General features: G+C 39.4%; 2 protein-coding genes across 5 annotated transcripts; both read left to right on the top strand.

The window, feature by feature from the left end:
- Nucleotides 1-12,845: 12,845 nt before the first annotated feature.
- On the top strand, nucleotides 12,846-15,883 carry LOC125497305 (vacuole membrane protein KMS1-like). Of its 4 annotated transcripts, none has more exons than XR_008969250.1 (4): nucleotides 12,846-13,171; nucleotides 13,620-13,698; nucleotides 14,051-14,350; nucleotides 15,790-15,883. XR_008969250.1 is itself a non-coding variant. In XM_048643891.2 (4 exons), the coding sequence occupies exons 2-4, from the start codon at nucleotides 13,621-13,623 to the stop codon at nucleotides 15,846-15,848; spliced, it is 441 nt and encodes a 146-aa protein (XP_048499848.1). In that variant the 5' UTR covers nucleotides 12,846-13,171; nucleotide 13,620; the 3' UTR covers nucleotides 15,849-15,883. The 4 variants fall into 4 exon arrangements, 2 of the variants coding, with proteins under 2 accessions (XP_048499848.1, XP_057250813.1); XM_048643891.2 differs by having other exon boundaries at nucleotides 14,047-14,350; XR_008969249.1 differs by lacking the exon at nucleotides 12,846-13,171 and having other exon boundaries at nucleotides 13,178-13,698; nucleotides 13,988-14,350.
- A 930-nt stretch (nucleotides 15,884-16,813) lies between these two features.
- Nucleotides 16,814-20,891, top strand: LOC104893780 (uncharacterized). The gene is made up of 5 exons (XM_010679919.2): nucleotides 16,814-17,685; nucleotides 18,127-18,199; nucleotides 18,291-18,525; nucleotides 18,567-18,940; nucleotides 20,445-20,891. The coding sequence occupies exons 1-5, from the start codon at nucleotides 16,814-16,816 to the stop codon at nucleotides 20,889-20,891; spliced, it is 2,001 nt and encodes a 666-aa protein (XP_010678221.2).
- The last annotated feature ends 3,741 nt before the right edge of the window (nucleotides 20,892-24,632 follow it).

Here is a 24,632-nt window from a genome sequence, read left to right as displayed (position 1 = left end):
AGTCTTAGAAGACATGCATGAAGGGACATGTGGAAATCACGCAGGTTGGTGTAGCTTGTCCAATAGAGCGTTACGCATGGGATACTATTGGCCCACGATGAAGAAAGACGCGATAAGGTACGTTGCCAAGTGCGATAGCTGTTAACGACACGCAGGTATGACGCATAAACCTTGCGAGATTTTGCACCCTACTTTAACACCTTGGCCTTTCATGAAATGGGGCATGGACATAGTTGGCAAATTACCTCCAGCCCCAGGCCAGAAGGTCTTTATGTTGGCACTAACTGATTACTTTTCTAAGTGAGAAGCAGGTTCTTTTCAACAGGTACGTGACAAGGAAGTGATTTCTTTATATATACAACATTATTTCAGGTTTGGTGTCCCATCCGAAATAATATGCGACAATGGGTCGCAGTTTATTAGCAACAAGACAAGACGTTTCTGTGACGAATGGAACATAACATTGTTAACGTTAACGCCAAGATATCCCCAAGCTAACGGACATGCAGAGTCTAGTAATAAGACGATCATTGACACTTTGAAGAAACAACTCACAGCCAAGAAGGGTAAATGGGCGGAGGCGTTCCTTCCATCTTATGGGCTAATCCACGACACCGCGCACTGCGCAGGACAAACACGTTCTCACTAGTATATGGGTGTGAAGTGTCCTGCCTTCTGAAGTGAACGTCCCGACTCAGATGTGTCTCTACGGAGCAGCAGAACTGTGATGAGCTCGTAAACGACTTGGACACCATTAAAGAGTTGCGCGACGCAGCATTGGTACGCATGGCGGCTCAGCAGCAAGTAGTCGCAAGGAGTTTCAACAAAAACGTCCAAGCCAAATCCTTTGTTGAAGGTGATTGGGTCCTAATAAAAGTATTTCAAAACACACAAGAACTAACGTGGTAAGCTAGGCCTAAATGGAATACATACAAATTAGTAAGGTAGTAGGCAATGGAGCCTACCAATTGGTCCGACGCACGAAGCTCCTGCCACGAGTGGAACGCTACACATCTCAACATACTTCTTCTAGCTAAGTGATTTACTTTGCTTTCCCATCATTATGTAAGAAATAAATGATATTATTATCATGTCTGCGTCGCTAACTGTTAGCGACCTTAGTGTTCTCTCACTGTGTGTTATTGACTTTCAGGAAAATCACTCCCATCTGTTCCAATAACGTTACGATGGTATTTACGACGTGACGAGTAAACTTGCATCTTATTATACAATAAAACAAGAGGTGATGGTCATCACTATTCAAAGTCTTTCGATCTTTACCTACCCCACCTAAACGTTACGACATGGGCACTGCTATTCAAAGCCACACCTATTTTCGATGACCCATTTATTTTTCTGGCAATCGCATGTAAGTATTTATGTATTTCCTATGTGTGTTTTAAGCTGCTGAGTCCAAACATTACGTCTAAACGACCAATGAAGGCTTACTAAGCGCCCGACTATGCCTTAGGAACGACTGAAACACACGCATGTTGCACAAAGTAAAAACATAAGATTAAATTTGCTAAAGAACAAAAGCATAATTGTCAAAGTTATGGCCACCCCCATGGGCGACCCAAAAGCAACAAGTAGAAGTTATGGTCACCCCCATAGGTGACCCAAAAAGTACAAAAGAAAGAGTCACTCCCTTGAGTGACTTAAAGCAAAGTTTGATAAAGTTTAAAGAAAAAGAACATAAAGTAGAATGATAAAGGCTAAGCGTCAGAGATCTTGGTAGCTTCCTTCTCCGGCGACGCAGCAGCTGGCGGAACGATGGTTGGGACCTCCTTCTCAGTCTCTAGGTCGGGCGGCACGTCCGACGCGATAAATCCAGCACAGCACGGACCGTTCTCATCCACCTTTGGAGGAGAATCTGATGCAGGAGCATCTAGCTTAAACCAAGGTCTTCTTATTCAACATGATCACAAGGAGAAGATGGTGAAGAAAGTACAATTCATAAGCTTAACTAGCTCGGTTTGTCCTAAAACTCTTCTTAAGCATCTTAATTAGGTTAATCTTTTGTTAATCCCCTTTTAAGCAAGATTAATTAGTACTAATGATACCTTAATCATCATTAAGTATTTATAATCAAGTTTAGTAGGTGATTAACTAGCCTAATTAGGTGATTAAGTTAAGTTAATCATGTTTAGAGCTAATCTAGCTTAAGCTCCTTGTAATCTGATTTTGTTTAAGCTAAGGGAGATGTATTTTGCTGCAATTCCAAGCCACCTCCAACTTATTGAAGATCTTAGGGGAGTGTAGAAGGGCCATGTGAAGTTCACATGGGCTAAGAAGCCATAGCAAATGAGAAGAAGAGACTTCATGGCAAGGAAAGCTATTCTGCCCAGCTCCCGCGTCCCATCAGCCTTCCTTTCCAAGCTTTTGGGCAATCATTTCTTCTACTGTAAATGCTTCAAGCTTTTGGGGATATTTAGTTTAAGAAATGTATTTTAATATCCCATTGGTAGTTTTTCTGATTTCCAACTTCCAATAGGGTAGCTTAGCTATTTTGTAGGAGGTGTGCTGTAACAATTGTAATTTTTGTTTCTCTTAGTTTATTGTCCTAGTTGGCATAGCAATAGTCGTCCAAATGAGCTGATTTTTGGACATGTTGTAAACATATATGTTAACTTTGTACTCCTTTTGGAATTTGATCAATACACTTGAAAGTGAAACTTTTATGCCAAGAATACTAAGCTGTGTGCATAGTATCTTTTCCGGTCAGTTTTGACCTCTTATCAAACCTTTGCTAATTTGATCATCTAAACGTTGATTTGGTGATTGAATCACAAAGTAGAGTCAAACTAGAAGCTCATTGTTATAGTTTGTTCTTGATTGGTGGTACTTTGGTTGGTGGAAAGTTGGTGGTTGTTCGAACAATTCGAACCGGTTTGATACATGCTTCATATCTTTGTTCTTTCTTAACTTGAATGTTCTTATTGCCTTAATCCATATGCATCATTTGGTATCAGAGATAATGGTTGTTTAAGAGCATTCAAATCATCCCATAAACACACTAAAAACACTCCTTAAACCCAAACACAATCCCCCCCTAAAACCAAAACCTATTCTAAGACCAAACACACTTCTTTTCTTTCTTTCTAGCCTAACTTCATTGAGGTTGAATCAATCATGAGTGGAGGTGAAGAAAATCAGTTTATAAGGGGTATGAACATGAATGAAGCAAGGTTGGTTGGAGTAGAGAATCAAATAGCCACTTTGTCTGAGCAAATGGCTAATATGATGGCAGTTATGAGAGAGGGGTTTAGAGGATCAATGGGGAGAGAAAATATGGAGGATGAAGGTGTAGCTTATGATAGTAGTGAGGAGGTTATCTCTGAGTCTTCAAGAACTAGGAGAAAGCCACGAAAAGTTGATGACTTTAGAGACATTAAGTTAGAAGTTCCTGAATTTGATGGAAACCTTAATCCAGATGTTTATTTGGAGTGGGTTTCAAGGTGTGATAGGATCTTTGAACTTAAGGAGTATGATGATGCTAAGGCTTTCAAAGTTGCTGTAGCTAAGCTAAAGGGGTATGCATCCCTTTTGTGGGAGAATGTTGTACTAGCTAGAACTAGAAAGCATAAGCCTAAAATCAAGAGTTGGATAAAACTTAAGAAGAAAATGAAAGAGAAGTTTTTGCCTTCCACTTATACTCTTGATTTATATAACCAATTAGCTGATTGTCTCAAGATCATAAGGGAGTGGAGCATTACATTCACGAATTTGAGAAATTGATGATGAAACTTGATGTTCAAGAGAGGGAGGAACAAACCATGTCACGTTTTCTAGGAGGATTAGATAAAGACATTAGGAGGAAGGTGGAATTGCAACCTTATTCTACCTTAGATGAACTCTTCAAATTTGCTTTAAAAGTGGAGAAACATTTAAAGGAGAAGAAGAAGAAATCTTTTGTGAGAGGAACTTCCTATTCTAAGGGATGTTCGAATGTTAAAACACCATACACATCTCCTTACACTCCTAAAGGTGATGGATCGAAGGTGTTAGATAAAGGGAAGAAAGTGGTGGAAGAATCCTCAAAGAAATCTGATGTGAAGTGCTTTAAGTGTCATGGTTATGGTCGTTATCAAGCTCAATGCCCAAAAAAAAGGGTAATGACTCTACTTGACATAAAAAACATTGAAGAATCACTTGAACACGAAGGAGACAATGAAGGTGAAACCGAAGAGGAGGCCGAGAATGAAGAAGAGTTAGAGGTTGGAGAAGTGACTCAAGGTGAACATCTAAGCCTTGTTTTAAGAAGAGTTCTTCATGCTAAAGAAGCTGAATTGATTCCATCACAAAGGGATCAAATCTTTCAAACAAAATGCTTGATTGGAGGGAAGATATGTTCGATGATCATTGATGGAGGGAGCTGCACCAATGTCGCCTCATCTTCTATGGTGGACAAGCTCAATCATGCTACTTTCTCACATCCAAAACCTATAAGCTTCATTGGCTTAATGATGGCAATTGTGTGGAGGTAACAAAACAAGCTTTAATTAGCTTTTCTTTTGGTGATTCTTATAAGGATGAAGTTTTATGTGATGTATTACCTATGGATGCATGTCATGTACTATTAGGTAGACCTTGGCAATCTGATAAAGAAACCTTGCATAATGGTAGGACTAATACTTACACTTTCATGCATAATAAGAAGAAAATTGTGCTTAGTCCTAGTACCATGGCCGAATCATTCTAAACCAAAAACAACACCACCTAAAACACAAAACAAAAAAACCTTAATCCTTTCTAAACCTCAACTTGATAAAGCTGTAGAAAAGGGGAAGGTTATGTATTTGTTGTTGTTATTGGATGAAAATGATGAAAACTTAAGAAGTGCACGAAATGGTTAAGCCTTTAGTGGTGGAGTTTGGTGATGTTTTTCCTAATTGATCTTCCTATGTGTTTACCCCCTAGTAGAGGAATTGAACACCAAATTGACTTGATTCCTGGGCCCTTTACCTAATAAACCAGCTTATAGATGTAATCCTGAAGAAGCTAAGGAGTTGCAAAAACAAGTTAGTGAATTGTTAGCTAAAGGATTTGTGCAAGAAAGTCTTAGTCCATGTGCTGTGCCTGTCATTTTGGTTCCAAGAAGGATGGTTCTATGAGGATGTGTGTGATTGCGGCTATTAACAACATAACAGTGAAGTATAGGTATCCAATACCTAGACTTGATGATTTGCTTGATGAGTTACATGGTTCCACTATATTTTCGAAGATTGATTTGAGAAGTGGTTATCATCAGATTAGAATCAAAGAGGGTGATGAATGGAAAACAGCTTTTAAAACTAAGAGTGGTTTGTATGAGTGGCGTGTGATGCCATTTGGTTTACAAATGCTCCTAGTACTTTCATGAGACTTATGCACAAGGTACTCAGGCCCTTCATTGGTATCTTTGTTGTTGTTTATTTTGATGATATTCTTGTGTATAGTCAAAGTGAACAGGAACATCTAGTGCATCTCAAGAAGGTTTTCCTTAAACTAAGGGAAAAGAAGCTTTATGCAAAGATGGAGAAGTGTGAGTTTTTACTTCAAGGTGACATTTCTTGGATTCATAGTGTCATCTAATGGCATTTCTATGGATGAATCTAAGGTGGAAGCAATCAAGTCATGGCCAGTTCCTAAATCTATCACTGAGGTTCGAAGTTTCCATGGTTTAGCTTCTTTTTACAGGAGATTTATCAAGAACTTTAGCACCATATTGGCGCCATTGACTGAATGCATCAAGAAAGGGTCCTTTATTTGGACTCCGCAGCACAAGAAGCATTTGAGCAATTGAAGATATGCTTAGTAAGGCTCCTGTTCTAGCCTTACCTGATTTCAAGAAAGTGTTTGAAGTGAGTGTGATGCAAGTGGCGTGGGCATTGGAGCTGTTTTGCAACAAGGAGGGCGTCCCATAGCCTATTTCAGTGAGAAGCTCAATAATCTAGACTCAACTACAGCACTTATGATAAGGAGTTCTATGCTATTGTTCGTGCCTTGACTCATTGGACTCATTATCTCAGACCAGCTCAATTTGTGCTACATTCAGACCATCAAGCTTGAAGTACATAAATGGACAACATAAGCTCAGTCCAAGACATGCAAAATGGGTGGAATTCCTTCAGTCCTTTGATTTTGTTTCAAAATATAAAACTGGAGTTTCTAACATTGTTGCAGATGCTTTATCAAGGAGGCATTCTATGCTTTCTCTTATGGAGGCTCGTGTACTTGGCTTTAGTCATCTTAAAGATTTGTATTATGAGATCCAGATTTCTCTTTATTGTTAGAAGCATGCAAAGAAGGATCTCATGGAGCTTATTCATTGCAAGATGGCTTTCTTTTTCGAAACAACAAGCTATGCATCCCTAAATGCTCATTAAGGGATTTGCTAATCAAGGAGGTTCATGGAGGAGGACTAGCAGGACACTTTGGCATTAACAAAACTGTTGATGTATTGCAGGAACACTTCTATTGGCCGAAACTTGCAGGAGATGTTCATTTCATTCTAGCTCGATGTTCTATATGTCAGAAGGCTAAAAGTTCCTTTCATCAAGGACTTTACACGCCTCCTGTTCCAGTTCAACCATGGGAAGATGTGAGCATGGATTTCATTGTTGCTCTACCTAGAACTCAAAGGCAAAAAGATGCAATCATGGTGGTGGTAGATAGATTCTCTAAAATGGCTCATTTCATTCCTTGTAATAAAACTGATGATGCTATTCATGTTGCTGATTTGTTCTTTAAAGAAATAATTAGACTTCATGGAGTCCAAGTCTATTGTTTCTGATAAAGATGTAAAGTTTCTTAGCTATTTCTGGAAGAACTTGTGGAAGCTTTTAGGTACTAAGTTGCTGTTTAGTACTACTGCTCATCCTCAAACTGATGGCCAGACTGAGGTGACCAACAGGACTTAACTATGCTGCTAAGGACACTTGTGAACAAGTCTCAAAAGGATTGGGATCTAAAGCTAGCTCATGCTGAGTTTGCTTACAATAGATCACCAACTTATGCTACTAAACACTCACCATTTGAGGTAAATTATGGGATTAATCCTTTAAGTCCTATTGATTTACTTCCATTTCCTATTGATGTACATAGTAGCAAAGAAGCTGAAGTGAAAGCAAAAGAAATGAAGCAACTTCATCAGCAAATTCGAACCAGAATAGAGAAGGTGAATGAAGCATACAAGGTTCGAGCAAACAAGCATAGGAAGAAGTTCTTTACAAGCCAGGTGATCTAGTGTGGTTACATCTAAGGAAGGAAAGATTTCCTACAAGGAGGAAGAACAAGCTAATGCCACGAAGTGATGGACCTTTCAAAGTGCTAGAGAAGATCAACAACAATGCATACAAGATAGAATTGCCAGATGAAATGGGAAACATCTCGCACATTCAATGTTGGTGATTTAGCTCCATATTTGCAGATGATCTGAGTTACAAGAAGACCTTTTCGAACCTGAGGAGAATGATGCAGGAGCATCTAGCTTAAACCAAGGTCTTCTTATTCAACATGATCACAAGGAGAAGATGGTGAAGAAAGTACAATTCATAAGCTTAACTAGCTCGGTTTGTCCTAAAACTCTTCTTAAGCATCTTAATTAGGTTATATCTTTGTTAATCTCCTTTTAAGCAAGATTAATTAGTACTAATGATACCTTAATCATCATTAAGTATTGATAATCAAGTTTAGTAGGTATTAACTAGCTAATTAGGTGATTAGTTAAGTAATCATGTTTAGAGCTAATCTAGCTTAACTCCTTGTAATCCGATTTTGTTAAGCTAAGGGGATGTATTTTTCTGCAATTCAAGCCACCTCCAGCTTATTGAAGATCTTAGGGAGTGTAGAAGGCATGTGAAGTTCACATGGGCTAAGAAGCCATACAAATGAGAAGAAGACTTCATGGCAAGGAAAGCTACTGCCAGCTCCTGCGTCCAGCAGCCTTCTTTGAAGCTTTTGGGCAATCATTTCTTCTACTGAAATGCTTAACTTTTGGGATATTTAGTTTAAGAAATGTATTTTAATATCCCATTGGTAGTTTTTCTGATTCTCAACTTCCAATAGGGTAGCTTAGCTATTTTGTAGGAGGTGTGTGTAACAATTGTAATTTTTTGTTTCTCTTAGTTTTTTGTCCTAGTTGGCATAGCAATAGTCGTCCAAATGAGCTGCTTTTTGGACATGTTGTAAACATATATGTTAAATTTGTACTCCTTTTGGAATTAGATCAATACACTTGAAATTGAAACTTTTATGCCAAGAATACTAAGCTGTGTGCATAGTATCTTTTCCGGTCCGTTTTGACCTCTTATCAAACCTTTGCTAATTTGATCATCTAAACGTTAATTTGGTGATTGAATCACAAAGCAGACTCAAACTAGAAGTTCATTGTTATAGTTTGGTCTTGATTAGTGGTACTTTGGTTGGTGGAAAGTTGGTGGTTGTTCGAACGATTCGAACCGGTTTGATACATGCTTCCTATCTTTGTTCTTTCTTATCTTGAATGTTCTTATTGCCTTAATCCATATGCATCGGAATCTGCCGTCGCGGCTAGGTCATCCTCATCCATCAAGTCCTTCATTGACCCCATATACTTGAGGTAGAGGTCTATATCTTTTTGTGGCGTCCACGATGCCGTATTCTTCATCAAGAACTGATACATAAGCTTGGCCCTGACCCTGGTAGTCACCTCAGCCTCGAGCAAGTCCAGCTCGTTCTTTTGTCCATCAACAGTCGCCTAGAGGGTTTGGATCTCTTGACGCGACGACTCTTCCAACTTAGTCGCCTTCTCCCGTATCTGCTCCAGTTCTTCTCAGTTTTTCTTCAGAGTCTCCTCCATCTTTGTTATAGTTGACTTGTAGGATTCCACCTCAGATTCTTTCGACTTTACGTCCGTTTCAGCCTTTTCGACTCTCTGCCTCATGGTCTGAAGACCCTTCATCAGTGTTGAAATCTCCTTCTTTGCCATCAGGAAATGTTGGAATGACTGTATGTAGAAATGAGATAGTATGTCAGTGGGTAGTTATAAGTTATTGTCAAAATATCGTAGGGACCTTAACTAAAGTTAAGCGACTATACATGGAATAAAACTCTACCCCATCTGACATCATGCGAGGAAGAGTGTGTTCTTTTATCCTTTTCGCAGTAGTAGGAAAAAGAAATATGTAGCCTCTGGCCATATAGACCTGTCCAACGACATGAAGTCGTTGGAGACGGTCACAGTGTATGATGGCCCACCCTTGTCAAGAGGGGCCAAGAACTCAGTCTTGCGCGTTTTAGGCGCAATATCCTGTTCGTCGTCCAGATGAACGACGACATCAGTGTCCTTTTTCGTCGACGTCGATGTCGCCGACGCAGAGACATTGTAAACAGAAGATTCCCTCTTGCGTTTACGCAACATTTCAGCCAGTACTTGACTATCCATACTTCCCCTAGGACGAGACTACGATGAACCTGTCAATAACCGCTTGGAGTCACTAAGAATTTTGACATCACTATACCTTAAAGCAGAAGTAAAAGGCAAACTTACCAGATGCCATAGATGAACAACTGTCTTGGGTAGCGAATAGAATTCTCCTGAATTGTCTGTCTTCTTCTGATACTTTTAGAAACTTGTCGCAGAGATTCTGAGATTCGTCGCGATGCGACAATAACTTTGGATTCAGACCTGCAGAAGAAATTATGTAAGAGTAGTGTTAACGACACGACACAAAAGGAAAATATGATTAAACAAACCTTCAATATTCTAGCTGCCAATCAAAAATTTTCCGGCTTCCCTAGCGACGATTTTTTCACAAACACATATCTGTTCTTCCAACCTTTGTCGTTTGATTGGACTCCCCCAACCAGAGGTTCTAACCTCGCTTTTGCATGTAGGGCTATTCTATTTTTGGCTTTAACCCTAATTTCATAGTATAACTGTAGGTCGTGAAGAGTGAAGGCTTCTTCCCACGACGCTGTCACTCTGTCGATGACACTCAGAATTCCCCAGACTTGGGGCATAATCTGCCCAGGGCTAATCTGGTAGATCTGCATTAAGTCTCTGGCTAGGGGGGGTGAAAAGGAGTCTCAAGCCTATTTTGAAAGGGTATTCATAAAGCACCACCCAGGTGGTGGGGCACGTCTCCGGTGGTTCATCCGACTCTGCGTTTCTAATAACCATGCTGTCGGGCAGGTTTCCTTAGTCTAAAAACCTCATCATGTCATCCTCTGACATGGTTGACAGTTTGTGCTCATTCTCACTCCTTTGTTCCACGACTTTCTCTTTACCTCTCGATTTTTCCTGGTTTTTTTTACAAACGTCCTAATGCTACGCCTACTAGGTGCCATGAACGCAATTGAGGAGGAAAGGAAAAGTGCGAACTAAAGAGATTAATGAACAAAAAGTAAAAGATTACCTGGTGTCAAAGATCAGTTTTCCGGCGGAGAGAATTATGGAAGTTATGGAAACTAACTTGCTTTAGAAAGAGAAAGATTTGGTGGGTTAAAGTTTTCAACCGCCCACAGTATTTATATCCCCAAAAGCAATCATCACGCGAGCCAACGGTTAGAGATTAACAGCTATTTCAAAAAAACTACCTATTTGAGACCTTTGGGCTGCCTTATGGATCCTCTTTCTTTTTTGCTAAGTAATTTCGTAGGAAATTTTCTATATTTATCATATAAGATTTTTTCTTGATTATATTGAAGATATTTCGCTTGGTTTATTGATTTTTTAACAATTGTCTCATGGGTTTTGTGTTACCCCGATTCGACAATTGGGTATTGAAGATATTTCGCTTGGTTTTTGATTTTTTAACAATTGTCTCATGGTTTTTGTGTTACCCCAATTCGACAATTGGGGGCAAACTGTTATGGCTGAGTTTTTGCAGGGTGACATTGACATGATGACATGATGACGTGACGACTATGACGTGACGGAGAGACACAAGGATAAAGCCAGTTGAGAAATAGTAACGGATTTTTCGAAATAGAAAGGAGTTCAATAAGGCATCAAATCAGCCATGAGAGTCGTTGATGAAAGTAAATTGCACAAAGGAGGAAAGGGGATTGCGACGTTGGAGTGTAATTCGGAAGATCTCCTATAATCAAGGGACCATTATCTTTGTAATAAACTAGGAATTCATTAGTGCATTCAATTGGAAAAAGCCAAAAGAGAAAAATACGGCCAAGGACATACAAAAGGAAAAGAGTCTCATTAGACTAGATTACTGGACATTTTTTGTACTAAGAGCAAAAGAGAGCATAAGCTGTAATGATTGTCACTAACTTGTAGCGACAGTCAACACTAGTAGATTGGTGGATCCATATTCACCCGCGGTTTTTACCCACCTTCATTGGGGTTTTCCGCATCACCATCTTTGTGTGTTCATCCCCTTTAATCCCCATTGCATTCATTCCTTGCATTGTCATATTCATAATCTGGTTGAATCGTCCCAAACTTTAATCCTGTCGTAAGAGACAAATTTTAGCATAAACAGTATGCCAAGTTTCTGAAAGATATGATCACTAAAAAGAAAGATTTTGGTGGGATAGATAGGGTTGCTTTAACTGAAGAATGCAGTGTTGTTCTGCAAAATAAAATTCCACCCAAATTAAAAGATCCTGGTAGTTATTCCATCCCTTGTCATGTGGGTGCTTTGTTTATAGATAAGGCTTTATGTGATCTAGGTGCTAGTGTATCTGTTATGCCTTTATCTATCTGTAATAAACTGAACTTGGGTGCTTTAAAGTGCACACATATTACTTTGCAGATGGCTGATCGATCTATGAAGTATCCTTTGGGTATTTTAGAGGATATCCCTGTTAGAGTTGGAAAATTCTATATTCCTGTAGATTTTGTAGTACTTGATATGGAAGAATATAGTCAAATTCCCATTATTTTGGGTCGACCTTTTCTATGTACTGCTGATGCTGTTATTGATGTAAAATCTGGTTCTCTGACTTTAAGTGGTTGGTGATCATACTATTACTTTTGAGTTAACCAATGCTATTGAGTCTCCTATGCTTGAGCACGCATGTTGCAGGATTGACACACTCGATGAGATATCCGGAGTTAGTTTTTCACAATTTCTGTCCGATGAACTATTGGAAAAAAAATCTTGATCTGCATGATGACCTTGACATTGATACGGTAGCAGATTGTAAGGTAATGGAGACTATTTTCTCTACTTCCGAATCACAGGTAAAGAAGTTAGAACTTAAAACTTTACCTTCTCACCTCAAATATGCATTTCTTGATGATGCTAAAGAATTTCTTGTGATTGTCAGTACTAAAATCACAGATAGCCAGCTTTCACAACTTCTTACAGTGCTTTACATGCACAAGAAGGCTATTGGGTATAGTATTGATGATCTAAAGGGCATTAGTACTGAATTCTGCATGGATAGAATTCACTTGGAAGAAAACCACCGCCCTTGCATACAGCCTCAAAGACGTTTGAATCCTAATATGCAAGAGGTGGTGAAAAAGGAAATTATGAAACTGCTTGACGCGGGCATCATCTACCCCATCTCAGATTCTAAGTGGGTGAGCCCGGTTCAAGTTGTTCCTAAAAAGGGGGGGACTACTGTTGTTAAGAATGATAAGAATGAACTAATTCCTACTCGTACTGTTACAGGTTGGCGGGTGTGTATTGATTATCGCAGATTAAACACTGCCACTCTGCACTAGTGGAAAAAATTGCTTTTGCTACTTATCAAATGCTCCGCTTGACTAATCTACCCGAGCATTTGTGAATTTTTTTAATAAAAAAGTTCACAAATGCTCGGGTTGATTAGTCAAGCGGAGCATTTGGTGTCAAATGCTTCGGTTGACTAGTCAACCCGAGCATTTAAACCCTCTCTCAATTCATGAAACCCCTCGCACTGTACGTACTAAAAATGATTTTCGTCTCTCCTCATCAGTCATTCTCGTTCCCTCTCTTTATTATTTTCTCTCCCTCCCAAGTCCCTCGATTCCCTCAATTGAAACCTCCACCATCCCTCCGTCATCCCTCCTTATCAAGTCCCCTCGCCGCAGTTCAATTGATTGCATCACAAAGCATTAGCCGTTCGACCAATTTCTAATCGATGTTTCTTCAATCAACCTGCCAAACTTCAAACCACGAAACCAAAGCATTCACCACCAATCGAGGCAGACGAACAGACATTTCTCCGCCAGTTACTGCCCCGCCGTCTGCTATCGAGGGTATTATCTCGCCCTTTTCTTTTTTTTCTTATTTGTCGACTTTTAGGGTTTTTTTTTGTTTCTCTTTTGCTTATTTTTTTGGATTTGGAAGTTTCTGGATTTAGTTGTGTTGATGTAAGATCTGCTTCATTAAAGTATTCAAGTTCAACACTTGTGAAGTTTCCTTTGATTTGATTTTGAATTGGTTGAAGATTCAGTTTTAACTTCTTAGGGTTTTCAATTGATGTTTTTCGCTGCATATTTCGGGATTTTTTGGTTCATTCATGGTTTCCCCTTTCTTATGAGTTTCTTCTATCTAATTTCTTTCTGTTTTTGTTTTTGATTTTGTATGTTGATCTGAATTTTCTTTAATTTTTTTGGATTTCATGTTAGTCTACGGTTTTGTCGTGGTTTAGATCTCGAGTTTTGTGATATTTGTATGTTATTCTGGTGTTTCTTTGTCTTGCAGCATGTCCAGGAGGTTCTCCGGTACATTCAGTTTGTTTTATGGTGGACTGCCCTTGGTGTTGCATCTTCTATCGGCCTTGGTATGTGAATACATTGACGAGAATAATTTTTGGCTGAGTTTGTTGTATGCATCACATGGTTGCAGACTAGCAGCTATGAAGAAATTAAATGTGGAATTCTCTGAGAGTGATATATCAAGCCGACTTATTATGCTTCCTTCTATGTTTTTTTGGAATTCCAAGTCTTTAGCTGATGATTTCCTGCATAATTGATTAGTTACAGAAAGTGTAAATGTTATTATGGCTGGAAACATCTTTTTCTTTAACTAGGAGCATCTGTTTAGTAATTGAATGAACTTGAATTTTTCAGTGATGCACATTATTTTCAGCCCAGTTACTGACATGCATCCCTTGCTCCTTGTGGATTAGTCAGGATCTGGCCTGCACACTTTTGTTCTTTATCTGGGGCCACATATTGCCCTCTTTACCATTAAAGCAATGCAATGTGGCCGAGTTGATTTGAAAAGTGCTCCATATGATACAATCCAATTGAAACGAGGTCCGTTATGGCTTGATAAGGACTGCTTTAAATTTGGACCTCCATTATTTAAGTCTGTTCATGGTTCAAGAGTGCCTCTTACCAGCATCTTGCCTCAAATCCAGTTCGAAGCTGTTCTATGGGGTGTTGGGACTGCATTAGGTGAAGTTCCACCATATTTCATCTCAAGGGCAGGTATCTTCACATCATAACTCATAGGTGTAAGCTTTATCTCTCTTTATGTGTTTACTACACTCTTCTGCTACATGGTAGCTTGTTAAAAATTTATGACGTACACTTAGATATGGATGTCTATAATGGTGTTCAAGCTATAAGACATTAAACTGCTGTCAATGCTTATCACTTTGTTTTTCTGTTTCTGTTTGGGTCAAATTGCAAATACTTTGGATGGAAATTGCATGTTATCTTTATTTCATTCAAGAACATTGTATATTGTGGGATGGAACATAGTTGCATGATTCTTTTATTTTTTCTTCTTTCTCTAGTGTGAAACTTTTAAATAGTAGTAATGCTGATATTCTTGTTACCATGTGAATATTCCTAGAGACTGATCTTCAATAAAATTCCAGTAAGTATAATATTATACTAGATCCTCTAAAGCTCTTATAATGAATGCCAAACAGAATGTTGCAATCCCTCATTTCATGGAGGGTCGAATAAATTCTATTAGTAGTGGGTAATTTACCCACTAGGTCAACCAAGTTTTATCCGGTTTGGACCTTGTTGTCGACGCTATCTTTTTTTCCATTGGGCTGGTGGACTGCCATTTTCTAGTTATTAGTTCATAGTAGAGTAAACTTGAACATTTTCATGGCTGGTGCTGGTCTGCTGGATATATATTTTAGTACTTATTACTTTATAATGATATTGGATGTGTGACATTTGGTCTCATTGATTTACACACACTGGATTAGACATTTGATTTATCCCTGGTGGTTGATGTGCAAAGTTTGTTATGTTCTTGTTAGAGACAATTGATCCTGATTAAATTACAATGTGGTGATTACTTTTTTGGTGTTTTCACCCACAGATGTCTGCCTTTTGGTTCCTGTGTTTATTGCTTTTCTAGATTAAAAAGTATAGATGAGTATCTTCAGAACCTTAATATATGTAGAAAGTTAATGTTCTAACATCAATTTTAGGCTTTTGGCCATTTCTCATGCATGGATGTTGGAGGTTCTCCGTTCTAGTGTTTCATTAGAGGTGTCATGTCTTTGGAGTTGATCCTGTACATCATCATGCATTAGTTGTTCAATGGTGAATTCTCATCAGATTCAGATCTGCACAATTGGCTATCATCTCCTAGGCAAAATCAGTATTGTCTCAATAGTTTTGAACAGTCAAGTTTGATAACGATGACCAGTTATTTCTCAAAAATCATGTAAATTTGCAATGTGAAAAAGGGCTTATAAGTTTGGGATGGCAGGTCAACTGCTATACAACTCAGCTTGACTAGCTTATTTTAGAGAGCTACATGAACTCTGTGATGAACAACATAATGTATCACCTTCCTATTGAATTCCATTTTGCAGTTTAAGCTACTTGTTTATAGTAGGTGCTCCTAAACATATCACATGCACCTTACTTTACTCCTATTGAATTTTTTTTTGCAGTTTATAGGTTGTGGTCCTCAGCGACTCTGAGATCAGAGAGCCAATTTATCTGGCCTTGACAATGTAAGATGATTGTAATGTGAGATCAAAGAGCATTCTAATCTTAATGCACTTTGCTATTGGAGTTGCTTTCTAATGTTAATGCACTTTACTGCATTTTGATATTGTTATATTAGCTTTGCCGAATAAGTCAACATTATTTCGTTGAGCTTCAGCCTTGGTGTTCATTTTTGCCCTTGTTTAGCAAAATTACATACTTTGATATTTCTATGAACACTTTGATGTTGTATTTTAATGACCCAGATCTTTAGTTTGGTGCATGGGATTCCATGAAATTTGATGTCCTTATAACATTTAAGGAATATGTTCTTATGGATATATTAGTTTACCTTAATGTTAATTGTTATTTATTTGTACTATATCCTGTATTTATGAACAAAAATATTAGAAATGAAACTTTTATCTACATGTAAATGATTGTCCATCAATTTAGGATAAAAAAAGCAAAAAAAAAAATATATATTTTTTTAAATTTTTAGGGGCTCAAATGCTCCGATTGTATCTCAAAAACTGGAGCATTTGTAACATAAATGCTCCGATTTTTAAGATAAAACTGGAGCATTTGTGTTACAAATGCTTCGGTTGCAACCAAAGCATTTGTAAAAGTCTCAAATGCTCGGGCGACGTTTGCTACGCGTCAAATACGGAGCATTTGTGGCCTAAAAAACCGGAGCATTTGAGGTTTTTTCTACTAGTGCTGAAAGATCATTTCCCTCTCCCTTTTATTGATCAGATGTTAGAAAGATTAGCAAAACATAACATTTTTGTTATTTGGATGGATATTCAGGTTTGTTTCAGATTCCTATTCACCCACCCGATCAGGAGAAGACGACGTTCACTTGTCCCTATGGCACTTTTGCATATCGCAGAATGCCATTTGGTTTGTGCAACGCCCCTGCCACATTTCAGAGATGTATGATGGCTATTTTTTTCTGATTTCATCGAGAATATCATGGAGGTATTTATGGATGATTTTAGTGTTTATGGTTCTGACTTTGATGTATGTTTGCATAATCTCTCTAAAGTTCTGAAACATTGTTATGAGGTTAATCTAGTTCTTAATTGGGAAAAGTGCCACTTCATGGTGAATGACGGAGTGGTACTTGGACACCTCATATCTGAGCGTGGCATCCAGGTGGACAGAGCAAAAATTGAGGTGATTGAGAAACTTCCTCCTCCTGTGAATGTCAAGGCAGTGAGGAGTTTTCTGGGTCAGGCGGGTTTCTATCGCAGATTTATAAAAGACTTTTCAAAAATTGCGAAATCCCTTACTCAATTGTTGCTCAAGGATGCCACTTTTAATTTTACTGATGCGTGTGTGGAGCCTTTTGACAGGATTAAGGAAGCATTGATCACTGCCCCTATCATACAACCTCCAGACTGGAGTCTCCCTTTCGAGATCATGTGTGATGCTAGTGATTATGCAGTTGGTGCTGTGCTTGGTCAACGGAAAAACAAAGTCCTCCATGCCATCTACTATGCCAGTAAGACCTTAGATGAAGCCCAGGTCAACTATGCTACTACAGAGAAAGAGTTGTTGGCCATTGTTTATGCTCTTAACAAGTTTCGGAGCTACCTCATAGGTTCGAAAGTGATTGTCCATACTGACCATGTTGTGCTGAAGTATCTCTTGGCCAAGAAAGAGGCCAAACCACGACTTATACGATGGATACTCTTACTACAAGAGTTTGATCTGGAGATCCGTGACAAGAAGGGTGCTGAGAATGTCGTTGCAGATCATCTCTCCCGGTTGAGGTTTGAGTCAAGTGCTGACGGTCCCATTGATGATGCTTTTCCAGATGACCATCTTTTTGCTGTGTCTACTCAATCTCCATGGTATGATGACTTTGCTAACTATTGTGTTGTTCTCATCCTCCTGATTTGACTTACCAATAGCGTAAAAAGTTTTATCATGATGCCAAGCATTATTTTTGGGACGACCTACTCTTATGCAAGAAGTGCTCAGATGGCTTGTTCCGCCGATGTATAGCTGATTGGGAGATAGTTGTCATTCTCCAACATTGTCATAGTATGCCTTGTAGTGGACATCTTGGCTCACAAGCTACAGCTAGCTTATAGAGTTCTCACAAGTGGCTTTTATTGGCCTACCATTTTCAAAGATTCTCGTGTTTTTTCTCTTTCTTGTAATGAATGTCAACGAACGGGTAATATTTCAAAGAGCCAGGAGATGCCACAAATGGGAATTTTGGAGATTGAACCATTTGATGTATGGGGCATTGATTTCATGGGACCTTTCCCTTCTTCTTGTGGAAACAGGTATATCTTGGTTGCTGTGGATTATGTGACTAAGTGGGTTGAAGTTGTGGCTTCCATTACCAATGATTCTAAGGTAGTCATGAAGCTCTTCAAGAAGGTTATTTTCCCTCGATTTGGAGTCCCGAGAGTCTTGATCAGTGATGGGGGGATCTCACTTTCATCAGAGAACCTTCAAAGCTTTACTGAAGAGATATGGAGTCACTCATAAAGTTGGTTTAGCTTATCATCCCCAGACTAGTGGTCAAGTTGAAGTCTCCAATCGTCAGATCAAGTGCATCTTGGAGAAGGTAGTCAACAGGTCAAGGAAGGATTGGTCACAAAAATTGGATGACACTATGTGGGCTCTACGAACTGCTTTTAAGACACCTCTAGGAATCACCCCATATCGATTAGTCTATGGCAAAGCTTGTCATTTACTGTTGGAATGGAGTATCTCTCAGCTTGCACAGTTACAGAAATTAACCTGGATTTGGAGGCTGCAGGGGAGGCAAGACTTCTTCAACTAAATGAGTTAGATGAACTTCGACTGGAAGCATATGAAAACCACAAACATTACAAGGAGCAAACAAAGAGATTTCATGACAAGATGATTGTGAAGTGGGAGTTTCATGTTGGTGACAAAGTTCTATTATATAACACTAGACTACGGCTCTTTCCTGGAAAGCTTAAGTCAAAATGGTCTGGACCTTTTGTTGTCACTAACGTGAAAGCACATGGAGCTATTGAAGTGGCCAATGCAGCTGGGACGAAGTTTAAAGTGAATGGGCAGCGACTGAAACTGTACCATGAGGGAGCCTTCATCGGCCAAGTAGAGGTTATGTACCTAGACACTCCCTGATTTTGAGAATAGGTACTACAGTCGTGCGGGACCATCTAAACCAGCGCTTTGCGGGAGGCAACCCGTCTTTTCTTTTTTTTCTTTGTTAGTTTAGATTATTTCTTTTTTATTTTCATTTTTTTATTTTTTAGAGTGGTGAGGGAGAGTGTACTAATATGTGGACGAATTTAGTGTGTGCAGGAGGCAAATCTCATGGCATGGGAAAATTTTCAACGAAATATAACGTAAAACGAAACCGCCCGGTCAACCGGGTGAGCTCGCCCGACCGGGCACGCAACCATTTCTAGCAGAATGGAAAAAATCGAGAGACAAAAAGTAACGCATTTTTCGCCCGGTCGACCGGGCGCGTAAGCGTTTTTGTAGAATTTAATGCCCAGATAACCGGGCGAAATATCTGAGCACAATCTGGAAATCGCCCGACCGGGCGGATTTCTCCCGGTCGACCGGGCGGAATACTTGCTAATGCCAGCGCTGCGAAGAAATGAGAAAATAAAAATTCGCCCGGTCGACCGGGCGGGTCGGCCCGACCAGGCGGATACCCCGACAGCTTCTTTTGTGCCCTTGATTTCGATTTCCTTTTCATTCTTTCTTTTCATCTTCTCTCAATACTTCATCCTCTCCAAAACCTTGTTTTCTCTCTCCTCACTACCTCCATACCCACTCCTTCTCCTACCTTTACTCACTCCCTAATTTCATCTCCTCCTTCCAAATTTCTTCACTCTTTTTGTTTTTCTTCATCTTTCTCACAAAAAAAAATCAGAAAATCTCCATCTTTTCTCCCACTCACTTCCATTCACCTTCTCACCAAATTTCACCATGTCAAGACCAAGCAAAAAGAGGCAAAGCTCACGAGGGAAATCAAGCAATCAAATTCCACCGGATTCAACCTTCCCTTAGGTAATTTTCAAATCTTTAGAGCAAAAAGAAAAATTTCAAAAGTTGAAATTCCGCAATATAATTCCCACTCGCTTTGTTGATTCACAATCTCTGCATACTTTGGGTATATTTGCTGATACTAAGACTTTATTTGAGAAACTAGGTTTGGGAACTACTATGTTTGGCATGTTCTTTTGGACCTTTAGGCACCTCACCCTCGAAATTCTGAGTTCCCTAGAAGTAGGGAACAAAAATTAGGTTCTTCGTTTTCGCCTCATGAATGAGGATCGAGAACTTACACTCGGCCAATTAGCTGATTTTTTTGGCTTAGCCCTCACTGGGGAACATCGCCACCCTCCCGACCTTCGCATCAACACATTGTGGGCAGCCTTTACTGGTGAAGATGAAGTGAACACCCAACACATGTCTGCTGACCATTTGCACTTTCCCTGTCTTCGCTACCTGCAGCGATTTCTGGGATGCACACTTTTTGGGCGTGCTGAGCCCCACTCCTGTCAAAAACAGGAGATTTTTTCTGATGGGGAGTTATTTGTTTCCCGCATTCGACTATGCTTTGTGCATGCCTTACTTGTTTGTCTCCCAGCTAAAACGGACTGCAACTAGTTTGCCTGCCACATTTGAGGATGGTAGTGTTAGGGGGCAACCTATTATTTTAGGTGGCCTTATTACTGCTATAGCTGTTCATTTTGGTTATGTGCCTGACATCAACAATGCAGTAGCTGGCCCTGCACAGATTGGCATCGATTATATGATCAATGCCAAGTGGATAACTGCCCAATCGGCCAATAAGTTTAGGTGGTACATTGCCAAGAAGGAGTCCATCCTTCTTCCTGGCCGATCCCAGACCCGCCTTGAGCCTGGTGTAGGTTCATACCTACTTCCTTTACGAGCTCAGGAGCCCATTGCCAGACGACCTTTGAGGACCTACCATAGACAGTCCGCTGGGGAAGCCTCTTCCTCCGCTCCTGTAGACCCTATGATGGCCGCCCTTACCCGCATTGAGCAGGGACAACAGTCTGTTACCTCATAGATGGGTCGTCTTGAGCTCGGTCAGGCCACCATTCAGACCCACCTGACCACCCTGGACAATTGACCACCGTGGAGTCCGACATGTGCCACGCACTCTACCCCATCTACCATGACTACTATCACCAGGGGCTTATTGCGCATGATGCCATCCATCCGTCTTGGTATACGCCACACGTACCTGACCCCACTGACCATGTGGGGGAGGATACTTTTGGCAATGCTGTTTTTGGTGCTGCAGGTACTTCAATTAGCGGTTTTACTGCGGAGATGTCTGATGATGAGACGTGAGTCCTCTTCTTCCTTCTTGCTGCAATGAGGTCATTGCCGAGTTCAGCTTGGGGAGATTTGTTGTAAGTACACCCCCTCCCTTTATTGCTTTTTAGTGTAGTCAGTTTAGTTAGTCTGTTTGTCATAGTTAGTTTCATTGCTTTCCTAAAAAAAAAAAGAAAAAAAAATCATATATTGCTGAAAAAATACCAAAAATACGATTTGACTGGATTGGTGTGATTGCTTCCCTGTGCCCCATGATATTCTTTGAAAGTGAATTTGGGCTCTTTATCTGGATAGTTGGGGACTTGAGATTGTGATGCTGGAATGTGAACTCTAAATGCCTTGACCCTCAATGAGTTTTGATGATAAAGCACTTTTCTTGGTTGCATACTTGAATTGGTTAGACTGTGAGGATTCATTCTTGCCAATGGACTCATTTCTATATCCATTCTGTTTTCTTGTGTGTTAGTTCCTCATTAGCTGGCTGATCTTGACTTTGACAACGTACTCATTGATATCTGATGACTTGTGGCAATTGCTGTGATAGAGGCGTTCTTTTGTTTGATTATTGAGTCTCAAAGTGATTTTTGTGATATACTATTATCCTCCTTAGCCCCGTTGAGCCTAATGACTTTTTCATGTTACTAAACCTCATTACATGCCCATGGCCGTTGTTTTGATATTAATCCCAAGCCTAGCTTGGGGGAGCATATGTCAGAGTTAGTATCTGAGATAGTTTTTTTTGAGTTACTTTGCATGGAGATGATAGTATTAATGTACAAAAGTTGAGAAAAAGAATAGAATGAGCAAAGTGAAATACATGTGATTATTGGATTTGAAAAATGCAAAGAGAAAGAAAAAGAAAGATTGAAAAAAAAAATGAACAAAAAGTTAAAAATTCTTTCTTTCACACGTGCTTGCAAAGAAAAAAAAATCATCACACTGCTTCAAGGATGAGTTTATTGAAAATTTTGTGATTTATAGAATTGGGACATTGTTATTGGCTATATTCAGGTTGATATTTCTAGTGACTTGTGCTCCCCTATTCTTGCTTTTCCACCACATTTCCCATACATAATCCATACCCACACCTAAGCCCCATTACAACCCTAAAAAAGTCCTCTTGAGCTTGTACTTACATTGTTTATTAGATTCATGTGGAGTCAGTTTGTCAAGGTTAAAGAGTACGTTCGCTACTTGAGTCGACATGATTAGTTTGAGTGGCATTTTTACCTTTCTAAACACATGAGAGTGTGAGTGGGAAGGGTTATTATGGTTGGGATGGTGAGTGATCGGGCACATCTTTTGCCTGCCACAAAAATGTCGAGAGGAGTGACACCCTAGTGAGCCTTTTCGATATTTGTATGTCATATAAGGCAGCTGCATTTGATTGCTTATTTGGGCAATGGGTAAATAGAGTAATCTGAACAGTTGAACTTGAATTGTGCCTGCTTGAATGATTTATGAGCCCTATAAAAGATTTTGATCTCAATTTTCATATATAAAGGGGTGAGGCAATCATATTCTTGTTCATGTCATGATTTTGCTTAGGGACAAGCAAAAGGTTAGCTTGGGGGATTTTGATGTGTTCATTATTCATCGATTATTTACTCCAATCTCCTTAGTTTTGATAGTCGATTTGGGCTCTTTTGAGCTCGTTTCTTGTGGATTTGATGCGCTTGGAGCTCTTGTCGTGTTTTGCAGGTTTTGAGGCAGATTAGGCGCTTTTTGCCTTTATCTAAGTCGCGATACGAAAGTCTAGCAGTCACACAAGGTCCAAGGAGTATCCGGAAAACCGCACGAACGTTTCGGTTGGATTCCACGAAGAAAAAGACAAGGAAATACGTTCGCCCGGTCGACTGGGCGGTGTGGCCCGACCGGGCGAACCATCACACTTAGCTGCTGGACAAACCAATGGAAGGAACGCTCACGTGCTTGGCCGGGCGAACCAAGAAACTTCAGTTTTCCACCCTCCACTTCGCCCGGCCAATCGTGGGACCAAACGAAGAAATCTGCTTACGCGCCCGACTGGGCGGGCTCGCCCGGTTGACCGGGCGGAATTGCTTATTTGTCGTAGTTTCCTAATCACCGTCGCCCGACAGGGCGGTTTTCGCCCGGTCGACCGGGCGATTTCTCGAGACGCGTTTTTTTTGTTTTTTTAGCCGGTTTTGTAAAAAGTATAAATATGTTTTTAGTATTTTCGATTAGACTATCTCATTTTCTACGTTTTTAGGGTTAAATACTTACTTTTTCTCTCTCTACCTTGTGTTAACTTTTGATTTGGAAGATTATAAAGATCGTTGATTTCGTTTTCGTTGTTCTTCAATCATTCGGTATTCTTCTCTACTTAGTTTAATATAATGAATTCCTTTAGTTTGATTATGTTTATTGAGTTTATTACTATCATGAGTGAGTAGTCTATTTCTAGGGCTTAGAGAGGGAAGCCATGTTTATACCTTTTTTATTGTGGTTTGATGTTCTTCAATAATTGGATTAAATTAGAATAATTCCTGTTGATTAGTTATACTTGTTTAATTCATGTGATTGCGCAATATCATGAGTTATGTTTAGCTAATAAGAATTAGAATCGAATGATCGTATTAATTAGAGGCTTGTTACAATAGGTAGATTTGATTATGTTGAGCGACCGCACTTGCATATGTTAATCTAAGAGTTGTTAATGTCGGGGGGTTGCTAAACGCAGCCTCACTTTACTAATGCAGCCTTTAAAAAACCCCAAAAAACCCTTATTATCATATTCTTTCTAAAAAACCCTTTCTCTCTCTAAAAATATTCTCTCCTCCTCTCCAACTGTTAGATATAAAAAACTTCATTGAAGATCTACAAATTTTAATTTGATATTCAATGGACCATAATTTTGACCCAATCGAATTTCAATCTGATGTAAGTTGTGAATTTTTTTGCGCAGTTATGATTCAAGTTGTGATTTTTTTTTTCCGTAATGCATGATTAGTCTATTTCGTGTAGACTACACGAAACAATTGATTCTGTTTCGTGTAGACTACACGAAACAATTGATTCTGTTTCGTGTAGACTACACGAAACAGATGATTTCGTTTCGTGCAATCCGCATGAAATAATTTAATCCGTTTCGTGCACCTTGCACGAAATACTGCTTTTCAGTGTTTCGCTATTCCGCGATGGAAACAGAAGTCCATGCTTCAAGGGAAAGACACAATCCTCAACTATAAGTGGGGATCAAGTCACAAGTGCAGCTAATGGAGCAAAAAAATTCACACTTTATGCTACATTCATGATTCACCCCAAGGCCTCCAAATTTAGATAACTAGAGCCAAGTACCACCATCAATTTGTTACAGCCATTCTTATACAGTGTAGCCATTGCAGCAAGTATTTCTTTCAGGAAAAATCGACCAATAATCATGCAAATTTACCAAAATTGAACCTAATTCTCAAAATCAAAAATTGGTAAAATGATAGTACGAAATAGG

Source organism: Beta vulgaris, chromosome 5, assembly GCF_026745355.1.
Source record: "Beta vulgaris subsp. vulgaris cultivar EL10 chromosome 5, EL10.2, whole genome shotgun sequence".
Lineage (NCBI taxonomy): Eukaryota > Viridiplantae > Streptophyta > Magnoliopsida > Caryophyllales > Amaranthaceae > Beta > Beta vulgaris.
The sequence above is the reverse complement of the archived record's forward strand: the minus strand, read 5'-3'. Positions and strand labels throughout refer to the sequence as shown.

What these genes read in the sequence shown, in the direction of transcription:
- LOC125497305 (XM_057394830.1), top strand. Translation starts at nt 13,590, where the DNA reads ATGTTATTCTGGTGTTTCTTTGTCTTGCAGCATGTCCAGGAGGTTCTC. An exon ending in TGCATCTTCTATCGGCCTTG is followed by an intron (nt 13,699 to 14,050) that starts GTATGTGAATAC and finishes TGGATTAGTCAG; the next exon opens with GATCTGGCCTGCACACTTTT. An exon ending in ATATTTCATCTCAAGGGCAG is followed by an intron (nt 14,351 to 15,789) that starts GTATCTTCACAT and finishes TTTTTTTTGCAG; the next exon opens with TTTATAGGTTGTGGTCCTCA.
- LOC104893780 (XM_010679919.2), top strand. Translation starts at nt 16,814, where the DNA reads ATGGATGATTTTAGTGTTTATGGTTCTGACTTTGATGTATGTTTGCAT. An exon ending in GTGTCTACTCAATCTCCATG is followed by an intron (nt 17,686 to 18,126) that starts GTATGATGACTT and finishes TTGTGGAAACAG; the next exon opens with GTATATCTTGGTTGCTGTGG. An exon ending in CCATTACCAATGATTCTAAG is followed by an intron (nt 18,200 to 18,290) that starts GTAGTCATGAAG and finishes CACTTTCATCAG; the next exon opens with AGAACCTTCAAAGCTTTACT.